Genomic DNA, 15,954 nt, shown 5'->3' with positions numbered 1-15,954 from the left:
CTCGTGGCGATGAAGTAGCTTGGCCAGCACTCAAGTGAGATTGGTTTTTGGGTTGCTGAGATTAGTCCAGTAGAAGAGGTGTAATCACCTGGATTGACCTCTGGAGGGGGGTCTGCTCTCTAGCAGGAGAGGGAAGTGGGCCTGCTCTGGAGCCTGGCGCTGTCCTTCCTCACCACTCAACCAACCTGTCCCAAACGGCACCCTAGTCCCTATACAGTGCACCACTTTTGACCAGGGCCCATTGGGTGCCGGTCAGAGGTAGTGCACTATATAGGGAGTAGGGTGCCAGTTGAGAAGCAGCCAGAGGGATCCGATTTCACTCGTTCGGCACACCAGGGAACAGACAGACAGAAATAGCCTCCATGTACTGATTTATAAAGAGATACATTTCAACAAACTATTAATTGATGCTGCTGCCAAGTCAGGAAGAAGTTAAAGCGATGACTTTGACGATAGACTAGAAATGACAGGATGATGGTTTTGAAGTCACACAGAGTAATGTGGAGTAACTAGCAGAGGGCCCTCTAAATCACTGAGTACTTGTGTCCATTCTGACAAACACAAGTCCTTTCAGAAGCTACCCATTACCATCCAGACTAGTGTTAAAGTTTTACTCCATGGCTCAGAGATTCCACAAGTCACTGAATTGTTCCTCAGACCTGTGTGACACCTCTTTCCACTAGAGGGCAGCAGAGGGCCTCAGAGTGAGCCTGCCCACTGCGTCACAAAGTCACATGACAGCCTAGGCTTACAGGAGGCCAGTGCTCTCAGAGCTCTCAGACTTTCAAAATGTCACCGGTGTTGTGTTTTCCTCTCTCTGTCTCTTTCCTCCTCTCTCTTTCCCTCTCTGACTTTCAACATATTTCCTCCGTGTTTTCTCAAAAATACTTTCCAGCCGTAGCAGACTGCAGCAGAGCTGACACTGTGACTGCCGTTGGGTAAAGAGACTGCAGCAGAGCTGACACTGTGACTGCCGTTGGGTAAAGAGACTGCAGCAGAGCTGACACTGTGACTGCCGTTGGGTAAAGAGACTGCAGCAGAGCTGACACTGTGACTGCCGTTGGGTAAAGAGACTGCAGCAGAGCTGACACTGTGACTGCCATTGGGTAAAGAGACTGCAGCAGAGCGGACACTGTGACTGCCGTTGGGTAAAGAGACTGCAGCAGAGCTGACACTGTGACTGCCGTTCGATAAAGAGACTGCAGCAGAGCTGACACTGTGACTGCCGTTGGGTAAAGAGACTGCAGCAGAGCTGACACTGTGACTGCCGTTGGATAAAGAGACTGCAGCAGAGCTGACACTGTGACTGCCGTTGGGTAAAGAGACTGCAGCAGAGCTGACACTGTGACTGCCGTTCGATAAAGAGACTGCAGCAGAGCTGACACTGTGACTGCCGTTGGGTAAAGAGACTGCAGCAGAGCTGACACTGTGACTGCCGTTGGGTAAAGAGACTGCAGCAGAGCTGACACTGTGACTGCCGTTGGGTAAAGAGACTGCAGCAGAGCTGACACTGTGACTGCCGTTGGGTAAAGAGACTGCAGCAGAGCTGACACTGTGACTGCCGTTGGGTAAAGAGACTGCAGCAGACCTGACACTGTGACTGCCGTTGGATAAAGAGACTGCAGCAGAGCTGACACTGTGACTGCCGTTGGGTAAAAAGACTGCAGCAGAGCTGACACTGTGACTGCCGTTGGGTAAAGAGACTGCAGCAGAGCTGACACTGTGACTGCCGTTGGGTAAAGAGACTGCAGCAGAGCTGACACTGTGACTGCCGTTGGGTAAAGAGACTGCAGCAGAGCTGACACTGTGACTGCCGTTGGGTAAAGTAAAAGAGAGGATATCTACACTATTATGGCTGATGTTCCTGTTCCTCCTTCCTCACTGAGAACAGAGGGGATCCTCCTGAGAGAGATCCACGTCAACCTGCTGGAGTGTAAAGTCTGCTTCGAGAAGTATAACCCACGGCAGAAGGAACGCCGGCCTCAGAACCTGTCCTGCGGCCATGTACTCTGTCTGGAATGTGTCCGGGCGCTCTCCCACCCCGTCCTCAAGAAGCTTGAGTGCCCTTTCTGCCGGCAGCTGTGTGACGTTGACAGCACTTCCCACTGCCAGGCGCTGACAGACCTCCAGGATCTTCTGCTCTCCCGCTCCCCCAGGTCACCTGTCCCTCATCGGGTCAGAGGAGGCAGCGGCTGGGTCGGAGGTCTGGGCTCTGGAGCTCTGCGACTTCGCTCAGCCTTCGGGGGCTGGGGGTCCCTGATCAACCCCACGGGGGTGGCCGTGTTCGGGTCCTCTGGGACCATGGTGGTGGTGCACGATGGAGAAAGGAGGGTGGTGGTATTCGGGCCTCAGGGCAGGAGGCTGCACGGGTTCGGGCGGAGGGGTCGCGGCCACGGGGAGGTGTGTCACCCGGTGGATGTGGCGGTGACTCCCAGCGGGTATGTGGTTGTGACGGATGCCGGTGACAGTGCAGTGAAAGTGTTCACCACCAGGGGGAGTTTTGTTCTGGCGGTGTGGGACTCCTTCCAGACGCCCTGGGGGGTGGATGTGGACAGCTGTGGACATATCCTCGTCACTGACATCCAGGCCGGCACGCTCTCCCAGGTTGTGGTGGACTTTGCCCGTGGCGTGACTCTGATGAACCGAGCGGTCATAACCGACCTCCAGCGGCCCAAGGCAGTGGCCTGCTGTCGGGTGACCGGGAACATCGCCCTGGTGGAGACACTGGGGCTCACAACCACACAACCTCCAAATGGCCCCCGGCCTACCAGACTGACAATATTCAACAAAGACTTTAACATGCTCTCTCAGATAGACAGCTTTACTCTGAGCCTGGGGGCCTCAGTGTGGCCCTGCATGTCTGCCGTGGCCTTTGACAGGGCCGGGGATGTGATGGTGATAGACTCCCAGCGTGGATTGATTTGGAGTTTGGGAAAGCTCCAGAACGGCCCGGTCCTAACCCCCCCTGGTCAGTGAAGACTTGGTTCGCCCTGTGGGGCTGGTCGCCACAGCACAGAACACGCTGATTGTTTTAGACAGTGGAGACCATGCAGTGAAGATGTATTCAGTTCACTCGGATGCTATTCTAGTCCGAAAATGATGTAGGAAGAGTTAGCTGTCTGGCTGACTTGTATTGTGAAAAAATACTGGTGACTGGTGATTCCACCTGTTGTGATGTAACACAATAAAATCCAGATAAAAATTAGACAAATGTTTTAAGAGGATTTTTTGAGTGTGAACAGCACTGGTAATAACAGGTGAATAATTACATGATAATGACGTGGATAATGACATGGTAATGACAGGTGGATAACAACATGGCAATGACAGGTGGATAATAACATGGTAATGACAGGTGGATAATGACATGGTCATGACAGGTGGATAACAACATGGCAATGACAGGTGGATAACAACATGGTAATGACATGTGGATAATGACATGGTAATGACAGGTGGATAACAACATGGTCATGACAGGTGGATAATAACATGGTAATGACAGGTGGATAACAACATGGTAATGACATGTGGATAACAACATGGCAATGACAGGTGGATAATGACATGGTAATGACATGTGGATAATGACATGGTAATGACAGGTGGATAATAACATGGTAATGACAGGTGGATAACAACATGGTCATGACAGGTGGATAATTACTTCTGAGATTTGCAAATAAACTAGGCCTACTAATTGTAAACTGTACTGTGATTACACTGACTGCACCTATGTCATTACATATTTTAGGAACATTTAAGGAACATTGCTCATCTCTGGTTATGTTTTCATTGACAGCTTGGTGCTAATTAGACAATACATTTAATTGCATTAATCTTTATTTATCCATGAAGTCCCATTGAGGTCAGAATATCTATTTTACAAGGGAGACCTTGTAAGGTAAATTTATTTCATTTATTTTTAATGAAGTCTATTTGTTTGAACGCTTTTGGAGATATTTAGATTCCAACTAATGTCTGAGTCTTTAAAGGAAATTAAGTTCATGTATATATCATTTGATATACAGAAGAATATACATAACTGTCTTATGATTTATATTATCTTGTTTGATATTGTAAATGTAATTGTTGTTTTGGAGGTCATTTGCACATTTTCTGTTTCATTCACTACGAACCAAACTGATCCAAACGGAACGCAACCTGAATTTGTCCAATTGAAACTCTCGTTTTCATTGTAAAACTTTTTCCGTTTGGAGTAAACGGTTTCCTTTGCAAAACGTTTTGGACTAATGATTATAGTCCTGGTGTATCGACTAAGTAGGCTAAGCTATCCGATCCAGTCCCAGACAGAAAGCATATTTGATGGGCATCAGTAAAAGTTTAGTCACTTCAGGCCACTGATGAGGAGGGCTACTATCTCCTCCTCTTCTTCTTCCTCTTACATATTTTACACAGTCTGCATTTCACATTTCACAATATCTTGGAACTCCATAAACGCGTGCATTGATACTGTTTCCGACTTTTCCCGATCACCCATGCTGGGTTTCCCAATATTGGCCAGTTCGGTTCGGGTTATGAGAAATCCTTTTTGTTGTTGCATAGCCTTAAGGCACCGCAGGATTTCCAGCAGCCAGAGAGAACTGCTCCCACTTGAAGATGGCGGTTGTGATGCTGTCTGGGACTGGAGCACAGTGCTGGATCTGCATAGGACGCTAACTTGATGGATATAAAGACAATGTTCACTTTTTATTTTCTCAGTCTTCTGGACTGGACTCTTCTGGGATTGTGTTATTAGGGCATACGCACACTTTCAACACCGGCTGAAAGTGGACTGAAAGTGGTGTTTTCGGGGCCGGGGACAGCTAGACGGCTAGCCATAGCCTGCGCATAGCTTGCTAGCTAACACATTGATGGTAGTCCAGGGTGGGAGGACAGTGGATGAAAATGTCGGATACCAAGGTAAAAGTTGCAGTCAGAGTCCGACCCATGAACCGGAGAGGTAAGTTAACATAACTGAAAAATAACCAGAATTCAGCGAACGTTCCAGTTGTATTTAATACGTGCTAACTAGTTTTTGTTTTTAGTCCCCCTTCTTTAGCCTTTTATCCCAAATAGATGTTTTGCTGCAGATAGAAAGTTAGCAACCAGGTCCTCTAGCCCAATGACAGGCTGCTTATATGTGGCTAGTGTACCGTTAGCTAGCTACCGCTAATCTTAAATAAGGCAAATAAATCCAACTGGCCAAGTGTCAGTCAGATGGAGTTTAAGTAGATACATCATTAGGCTAACTAGCTAGCTACTTTGATTAGAAATGTATGGAAACTTTCTCAACAAGACAGACACCTTTGCTCTGAACTCTGCAGAAACGGAACTGCATACGAAATGTGTGGTGGATATGGAGGATAACCAAACTGTGCTGCATCCACCGCCTTCAAACAATAAAGGAGAAAACAGCAGGTAAAAACACATTTACAGTTATTCAACATTGTCATCTGTCATTATTATATATTGTTTGTGCCTGTGGCCCATTTGAAGAACGTCTTCTTTTATTTTGGTGTGACATTATTATTTAGGGAGCGTCTCAAGCCCTGTCCCGCGAGGCACCAACTTTTCCCAGTTAACTTGATGGATATAAAGACAATGTTCACTTTTTATTTTCTCAGTCTTCTGGAATGGACTCTTCTGGGATTGTGTTATTAGGACATACGCACACTTTCAACACCGGCTGAAACTGGACTGAAAGTAGACTTTTGTTGAGTTTTCCCGGGAAGTTTTTCAAGCTTTAAAACAGTAAAAAATAAGTTAATCGTCACTGTGTAATTTCAAATAAAATATGTTTTTCTCCCCGGGATGAAACGCTCACTTGTTCTTTCACCTCGCGGCGCGGCAGGGTTAGTACTATACGGGATCCATGGGACGTCCCTATCCTAACCCAGGTTAAACTCGGTCCTCGGGACCCCAAGGGCTGCACGTTTTGGTCTTTTGCCCAACCACTACACAGCCGTTTCAAATAATCAACTAATCAAGTGTTGATCATTTGAATTTGTTGTGTAGTGTTAGGGCAAATACTAAAACGTGCACCCCTTGGGGTCCCGAGGACCGAGTTTGGGAAACGCTGCCTAACATAACCCTTACCTTAACGCTAAACATACCCCTTACCTAACCCTTACCTTAACGCTAAACATACCCCTTACCTAACCCTTACCTTAACGCTAAACATACCCCTTACCTAACCCTTACCTTAACGCTAAACATACCCCTTACCTAACCCATACCTTAACGCTAAACATACCCCTTACCTAACCCTTACCTTAACGCTAAACATACCCTTACCTAACCCTTACCTTAACGCTAAACATACCCCTTACCTAACCCTTACCTTAACCCTAAACATACCCCTTACCTTAACCCTAAACATACCCCTTACCTAACCCTTACCTTAACGCTAAACATACCCCTTACCTAACCCATACCTTAACGCTAAACATACCCCTTACCTAACCCATACCTTAACGTTAAACATACCCCTTACCTAACCCATACCTTAATGCTAAACATACCCCTTACCTAACCCATACCTTAACGCTAAACATACCCCTTACCTAACCCTTACCTTAACCCTAAACATACCCCTTACCTAACCCTTACCTTAACGCTAAACATACCCCTTACCTAACCCTTACCTTAACCCTAAACATACCCCTTACCTAACCCATACCTTAATGCTAAACATACCCCTTACCTAACCCATACCTTAACGCTAAACATACCCCTTACCTAACCCACAACCAACATACCCCTTACCTAACCCATACCTTAACCCTAAACATACCCCTTACCTAACCCTTACCTTAACCCTAAACATACCCCTTACCTAACCCTAAACATACCCCTTACCTAACCCTAAACATACCCCTTACCTAACCCTTACCTTAACGCTAAACATACCCCTTACCTAACCCTTACCTTAACGCTAAACATACCCCTTACCTAACCCATACCTTAACGTTAAACATACCCCTTACCTAACCCATACCTTAACGTTAAACATACCCCTTACCTAACCCTTACCTTAACCCTAAACATACCCCTTACCTAACCCTTACCTAACCCTAAACATACCCCTTACCTAACCCTTACCTTAACCCTAAACATACCCCTTACCTAACCCTTACCTTAACGCTAAACGCATCCCCTTACCTAACCCTTACCTTAACGCTAAACGTACCCCTTACCTAACGCTTACCTTAACGCTAAACGTGCCCTTACCTAACCCATACCTTAACGCTAAACGCGTGCCCTTACCTAACCCATACCTTAACGCTAAACGTACCCCTTACCTAACCCTTACCTTAACCCTAAACATACCCCTTACCTAACCCTTACCTTAACGCTAAACATACCCCTTACCTAACCCTTACCTTAACCCTAAACATACCCCTTACCTTAACCCTAAACATACCCCTTACCTAACCCTTACCTTAACGCTAAACATACCCCTTACCTAACCCATACCTTAACGCTAAACATACCCCTTACCTAACCCTTACCTAACCCTAAACATACCCCTTACCTAACCCTTACCTTAACTCTAAACATACCCCTTACCTAACCCTTACCTTAACGCTAAACATACCCCTTACCTAACCCTTACCTTAACCCTAAACATACCCCTTACCTAACCCTTACCTAACCCTAAACATACCCCTTACCTAACCCTTACCTTAACCCTAAACATACCCCTTACCTAACCCTTACCTTAACGCTAAACGTACCCCTTACCTAACCCTTACCTTAACGCTAAACGTACCCCTTACCTAACCCTTACCTTAACGCTAAACGTACCCCTTACCTAACCCATACCTTAACGCTAAACGTACCCCTTACCTAACCCATACCTTAACGCTAAACATACCCCTTACCTAACCCTTACCTTAACCCTAAACATACCCCTTACCTAACCCTTACCTTAACGCTAAACATACCCCTTACCTAACCCTTACCTTAACCCTAAACATACCCCTTACCTTAACCCTAAACATACCCCTTACCTAACCCTTACCTTAACGCTAAACATACCCCTTACCTAACCCATACCTTAACGCTAAACATACCCCTTACCTAACCCTTACCTAACCCTAAACATACCCCTTACCTAACCCTTACCTTAACTCTAAACATACCCCTTACCTAACCCTTACCTTAACGCTAAACATACCCCTTACCTAACCCTTACCTTAACCCTAAACATACCCCTTACCTAACCCTTACCTTAACCCTAAACATACCCCTTACCTAACCCTTACCTTAACGCTAAACATACCCCTTACCTAACCCTTACCTTAACCGTTTCACATTTCAACTTCAATATGGTGACCTCAGAGTTGGGACATCTCAAGCACCCCGTTTAGACTTGCTCTCGACACTGTCTCTTTAAGAAAGTTTCCTGCAGCGTTGCCCCGCTATAACGCCCTAATAACATCCGATGGACCCGAAGCCTGCTGTTGTAGCTACGCTGTAGCTGATTGAAGTATTTATATTCTGTTGTGATCTCCTAAAAATCAAGCAAGTGAACTAAGATCATTCTGTGTTAGATTGTCCAGATGTTTTAATGTCCTGTGGAAGCCCCTGCTTCTTTCTTTGAGAATGACGGGGACCTGATCACAACCTTTTCCTCAACAAAGTAATCAACAGCGAACCAACTGCTGGCACTGTGACAAAATTCCAACGCAACAGCCTGTATAAATAGATGCAGCAACTAGAGGCCATCGCTGGCTGAATTACAGCCCTACCTGTTTACTGGACTTGCTGTTTTCCTCATCATCATTTTTTATGATTGTTATGTAAATCATCTATTGAATAATTGTCTACGGGACCTGGAAACATAAATTACGCTAATTAAGCCAATTTCAATATACTAATATATCATATTGTGTCCAACAAAACCGAATTTGTGGTCTCAGTCAGAACCCAAAGCATAATAACTACTCATTCTAGAGCTAAACAATTCCATACCAGCTGACCACCCTTGGCATGACTCTCTCTTCACCATTACTTTTCATGTGAGTTTCACATTTGGTGTTAAAGGGGCTGTGGCTTAGGGATGGACAACTAGTTTAACATGCCATAGTAATTATCCTCCACTTGCTATTGGCTGAGAGGGAGGAAGCATCTTGAATTTTATGCTACGTAAATATTCAAGTTGGCAGCTAACCTTGATTATTTTTTTGAAGGAGTGGTAGTCCCACGCTTTTTGTATTTTTGATGTGTATTGAACAGGAGAGAGAGGTAGAGAGGAAAGGACGGCAGAGAGAGTGTTAAAGCAGTGTGTCAGATACAAACCCATAGTCATAGCTCTACATGGGATCCCGAGGCAGTGGCTAACACCGCTCTACCACCCCAAGCCACTAACCTGGATTATTTCCCCAACGTGTAATCTCAGTAGGCCAGCCTAATGCATACATAGTGTCTATTGGAGTTATATTACGACAGCGTGGTTAAAACAGTGATCATCTGACAGTACATGGAGTGAGAAGGACCATGACTAAAGGAAATCCCTCACACCATATCAACACACTGGCCTATTGTACAGTAGCTAGTATCAACAGTAGCACACAGAGTATCATCCTTCTCCTCAGTAAGACTACTGCCTCCTACCCAGAGGCACATGCTGCTCACAGACAGAAGCTTCATTTCCTAGTTATATGAGGTCAGACAAATACAGAACAACACAGGCCCTATAGTCAAAACTAGTACACTATAGCACTGCACTGCACCAGCCAGGTAAACTAGTACACTATAGGACCGCGCTGCACCAGTCAGGTAAACTAGTACACTATAGGACCGCGCTGCACCAGTCAGGTAAACTAGTACACTATATCACTGCACTGCACCAGCCAGGTAAACTAGTACACTATAGCACTGCACTGCACCAGCCAGGTAAACTAGTACACTATAGGACCGCGCTGCACCAGTCAGGTAAACTAGTACACTATATCACTGCACTGCACCAGCCAGGTAAACTAGTACACTATAGCACTGCACTGCACCAGCCAGGTAAACTAGTACACTATAGCACCGAGCTGCACCAGCCAGGTAAACTAGTACACTATAGCACTGCGCTGCACCAGCCAGGTAAACTAGTACACTATAGCACCCGCTGCACCAGCCAGGTAAACTAGTACACTATAGCACCGAGCTGCACCAGCCAGGTAAACTAGTACACTATAGCACCGTGCTGCACCAGCCAGGTAAACTAGTACACTATAGCACTGCGCTGCACCAGCCAGGTAAACTAGTACACTATAGCACCGTGCTGCACCAGCCAGGTAAACTAGTACACTATAGCACTGTGCTGCACCAGCCAGGTAAACTAGTACACTATAGCACTGCGCTGCACCAGCCAGGTAAACTAGTACACTATAGCACCGAGCTGCACCAGCCAGGTAAACTAGTACACTATAGCACCGTGCTGCACCAGCCAGGTAAACTAGTACACTATAGCACTGCGCTGCACCAGCCAGGTAAACTAGTACACTATAGCACCGTGCTGCACCAGCCAGGTAAACTAGTACACTATATCACTGCACTGCACCAGCCAGGTAAACTAGTACACTATAGCACCGTGCTGCACCAGCCAGGTAAACTAGTACACTATAGCACCGAGCTGCACCAGCCAGGTAAACTAGTACACTATAGCACCGTGCTGCACCAGCCAGGTAAACTAGTACACTATAGCACCGTGCTGCACCAGCCAGGTAAACTAGTACACTATAGCACTGCGCTGCACCAGCCAGGTAAACTAGTACACTATAGCACCGAGCTGCACCAGCCAGGTAAACTAGTACACTATAGGACCGCGCTGCACCAGCCAGGTAAACTAGTACACTATAGCACTGCGCTGCACCAGCCAGGTAAACTAGTACACTATAGCACCGAGCTGCACCAGCCAGGTAAACTAGTACACTATAGCACCGAGCTGCACCAGCCAGGTAAACTAGTACACTATAGCACCGAGCTGCACCAGCCAGGTAAACTAGTACACTATAGCACCGAGCTGCACCAGCCAGGTAAACTAGTACACTATAGCACCGAGCTGCACCAGCCAGGTAAACTAGTACACTATAGCACCGTGCTGCACCAGCCAGGTAAACTAGTACACTATAGCACCGAGCTGCACCAGCCAGGTAAACTAGTAAACAGACAGGTAAGCATCCTCTCATGTTTCACCTGCTGGGAGTGAGTGTACAACCCAGACTGCACCCCAAATTGCACCCTATTCCCTATATGGTGCATTATATATGGAACAGGGTTCGATTTGGGATGCTCCCTGGGTCTCTCTGTCTCTCTATGAAGCTTTATCAACAGTCGGTCAGGAAACAGGAGAACGAGGGGAAGTGGATCAGCAGAAAGTAAGAACCTCTGTTTTTAAAGGCCCGGTGTGGCCGGTGTCTGAGGTGCCAAAGATGAGAGCTTAAGCCTATTTTTTTATTTTTTATTTTTAGTAGATGCACTTCCACGTTCCACCACAACGTGACTTTCTAAAGGGAAACCATATAATATGGCCTAGACAGACATAAACAGCCATCCGTCTAAACACACATCAGACTGGAGTGAAATATGCATCTGACTCTCACGTTTTTCTCCCAATGTTTTGTTCCTTAGTTATGGTGAGGGATATAATCAACCAAACAACCTATCTATCTATCTATCTATCATACTGTATCTAACCTATCTATCATACTGTATCTAACCTATCTAACATACTGTATCTAACCTATCTATCATACTGTATCTAACCTATCTATCATACTGTATCTAACCTATCTATCATACTGTATCTAACCTATCTATCATACTGTATCTAACCTATCATACTGTATCTAACCTATCTATCATACTGTATCTAACCTATCTATCATACTGTATCTAACCTATCTATCATACTGTATCTACCCTATCTGACATACTGTATCTAACCTATCTATCATACTGTATCTAACCTATCATACTGTATCTAACCTATCTACATACTGTATCTAACCTATCTATCATACTGTATCTAACCTATCTATCATACTGTATCTAACCTATCTATCATACTTGTATCTAACCTATCTATCATACTGTATCTAACCTATCTATCATACTGTATCTAACCTATCTATCATACTGTATCTAACCTATCTATCATACTGTATCTAACCTATCTATCATACTGTATCTAACCTATCTATCATACTGTATCTAACCTATCTATCATACTGTATCTAACCTATCATACTGTATCTAACCTATCTATCATACTGTATCTAACCTATCTATCATACTGTATCTAACCTATCTATCATACTGTATCTAACCTATCTGACATACTGTATCTAACCTATCTATCATACTGTATCTAACCTATCTATCATACTGTATCTAACCTATCTATCATACTGTATCTAACCTATCTATCATACTGTATCTAACCTATCTATCATACTTGTATCTAACCTATCTATCATACTGTATCTAACCTATCTATCATACTGTATCTAACCTATCTATCATACTGTATCTAACCTATCTATCATACTGTATCTAACCTATCTAACATACTGTATCTAACCTATCTATCATACTGTATCTAACCTATCATACTGTATCTAACCTATCTATCATACTGTATCTAACCTATCTATCATACTGTATCTAACCTATCTATCATACTGTATCTAACCTATCTGACATACTGTATCTAACCTATCTATCATACTGTATCTAACCTATCTATCATACTGTATCTAACCTATCTATCATACTGTATCTAACCTATCATACTGTATCTAACCTATCTAACATACTGTATCTAACCTATCTATCATACTGTATCTAACCTATCTATCATACTGTATCTAACCTATCTATCATACTGTATCTAACCTATCTATCATACTGTATCTAACCTATCATACTGTATCTAACCTATCTATCATACTGTATCTAACCTATCTATCATACTGTATCTAACCTATCATACTGTATCTAACCTATCTATCATACTGTATCTAACCTATCTATCATACTGTATCTAACCTATCTATCATACTGTATCTAACCTATCATACTGTATCTAACCTATCTATCATACTGTATCTAACCTATCTATCATACTGTATCTAACCTATCACATACTGTATCTAACCTATCTATCATACTGTATCTAACCTATCTATCATACTGTATCTAACCTATCTATCATACTGTATCTAACCTATCATACTGTATCTAACCTATCTATCATACTGTATCTAACCTATCTATCTAACATACTGTATCTAACCTATCTATCATACTGTATCTAACCTATCTATCATACTGTATCTAACCTATCATACTGTATCTAACCTATCTATCATACTGTAATTAACCTATCTATCATACTGTATCTAACCCATCATACTGTATCTAACCTATCTATCATACTGTATCTAACCTATCTATCATACTGTATCTAACCTATCTATCATACTGTATCTAACCTATCTATCATACTGTATCTAACCTATCTAACATACTGTATCTAACCTATCTAACATACTGTATCTAACCTATCTATCATACTGTATCTAACCTATCTATCATACTGTATCTAACCTATCTATCATACTGTATCTAACCTATCTATCATACTGTATCTAACCTATCTATCATACTGTATCTAACCTATCTATCATACTGTATCTAACCTATCTATCATACTGTATCTAACCTATCTATCATACTGTATCTAACCTATCTAACATACTGTATCTAACCTATCTATCATACTGTATCTAACCTATCTATCATACTGTATCTAACCTATCTATCATACTGTATCTAACCTATCTATCATACTGTATCTAACCTATCTATCATACTGTATCTAACCTATCTATCATACTGTATCTAACCTATCTATCATACTGTATCTAACCTATCTAACATACTGTATCTAACCTATCATACTGTATCTAACCTATCTATCATACTGTATCTAACCTATATATCATACTGTATCTAACCTATCTATCATACTGTATCTAACCTATCTATCATACTGTATCTAACCTATCTATCATACTGTATCTAACCTATCTATCATACTGTATCTAACCTATCTATCATACTGTATCTAACCTATCATACTGTATCTAACCTATCTATCATACTGTATCTAACCTATCTATCTAACATACTGTATCTAACCTATCTATCATACTGTATCTAACCTATCTATCATACTGTATCTAACCTATCATACTGTATATAACCTATCTATCATACTGTAATTAACCTATCTATCATACTGTATCTAACCTATCTCATACTGTATCTAACCTATCTATCATACTGTATCTAACCTATCTATCATACTGTATCTAACCTATCTATCATACTGTATCTAACCTATCTATCATACTGTATCTAACCTATCATCATACTGTTTCTAACCTATCTGACATACTGTATCTAACCTATCTATCATACTGTATCTAACCTATCTATCATACTGTATCTAACCTATCTATCATACTGTATCTAACCTATCTATCATACTGTATCTAACCTATCTATCATACTGTTTCTAACCTATCTGACATACTGTATCTAACCTATCTATCATACTGTATCTAACCTATCTATCATACTGTATCTAACCTATCTGACATACTGTATCTAACCTATCGTACTGTATCTAACATATCTATCATACTGTATCTAACCTATCTATCATACTGTATCTAACCTATCTGACATACTGTATCTAACCTATCATACTGTATCTAACCTATCTATCATACTGTATCTAACCTATCTATCATACTGTATCTAACCTATCTATCATACTGTATCTAACCTATCTATCATACTGTATCTAACCTATCCATCATACTGTATCTAACCTATCATCATACTGTTTCTAACCTATCTGACATACTGTATCTAACCTATCTATCATACTGTATCTAACCTATCTATCATACTGTATCTAACCTATCTATCATACTGTATCTAACCTATCTATCATACTGTATCTAACCTATCTATCATACTGTTTCTAACCTATCTGACATACTGTATCTAACCTATCTGACATACTGTATCTAACCTATCTATCATACTGTATCTAACCTATCTATCATACTGTATCTAACCTATCTATCATACTGTATCTAACCTATCATCATACTGTTTCTAACCTATCTGACATACTGTATCTAACCTATCTATCATACTGTATCTAACCTATCTATCATACTGTATCTAACCTATCTATCATACTGTATCTAACCTATCTATCATACTGTATCTAACCTATCTATCATACTGTTTCTAACCTATCTGACATACTGTATCTAACCTATCTATCATACCGTATCTAACCTATCTGACATACTGTATCTAACCTATCTATCATACTGTATCTAACCTATCTGACATACTGTATCTAACCTATCTATCATACTGTATCTAACCTATCTATCACACTGTTTCTAACCTATCTGACATACTGTATCTAACCTATCTATCATACTGTATCTAACCTATCTGACATACTGTATCTAACCTATCTATCATACTGTATCTAACCTATCTATCATACTGTATCTAACCTATCTATCATACTGTATCTAACCTATCTATCATACTGTATCTAACCTATCTATCATACTGTATCTAACCTATCTATCATACTGTTTCTAACCTATCTGACATACTGTATCTAACCTATCTATCATACTGTATCTAACCTATCTATCATACTGTATCTAACCTATCTATCATACTGTATCTAACCTATCTATCATACTGTATCTAACCTATCTGACATACTGTATCTAACCTATCTATCATACTGTTTCTAACCTATCCAACATACTGTATCTAAGCTATCTGACATACTGTATCTAACCTATCATACTGTATCTAACCTATCTATCATACTGTATCTAACCT

At 42.2% G+C, this 15,954-nt stretch overlaps 2 protein-coding genes across 2 annotated transcripts in view; both read left to right on the top strand.

Moving 5' to 3' along the window:
• Positions 1-790: 790 nt before the first annotated feature.
• Positions 791-2,976, top strand: LOC106594862 (E3 ubiquitin-protein ligase NHLRC1-like). The gene has a single exon (XM_014186248.2). The coding sequence runs from the start codon at positions 1,852-1,854 to the stop codon at positions 2,974-2,976; it is 1,125 nt and encodes a 374-aa protein (XP_014041723.2). The 5' UTR covers positions 791-1,851.
• Positions 2,977-4,339: 1,363 nt separating this feature from the next.
• The window catches only part of LOC106596042 (kinesin-like protein KIF13A), a 298,962-nt gene continuing 287,347 nt past the window's right edge, over positions 4,340-15,954 (top strand). Inside the window, 2 exon segments of the mRNA XM_045719221.1 lie at positions 4,340-4,963; positions 5,328-5,421. Of these exon segments, the coding sequence (XP_045575177.1) occupies positions 4,903-4,963; positions 5,328-5,421 (155 nt within the window). The 5' untranslated portion in view covers positions 4,340-4,902.

Source organism: Salmo salar, chromosome ssa05 (assembly GCF_905237065.1).
Source record: "Salmo salar chromosome ssa05, Ssal_v3.1, whole genome shotgun sequence".
NCBI classification, from domain to species: Eukaryota; Metazoa; Chordata; class Actinopteri; order Salmoniformes; family Salmonidae; genus Salmo; species Salmo salar.
Note: the sequence above shows the minus strand (reverse complement) of the source record. Positions and strands in the feature narration are given on the sequence as shown.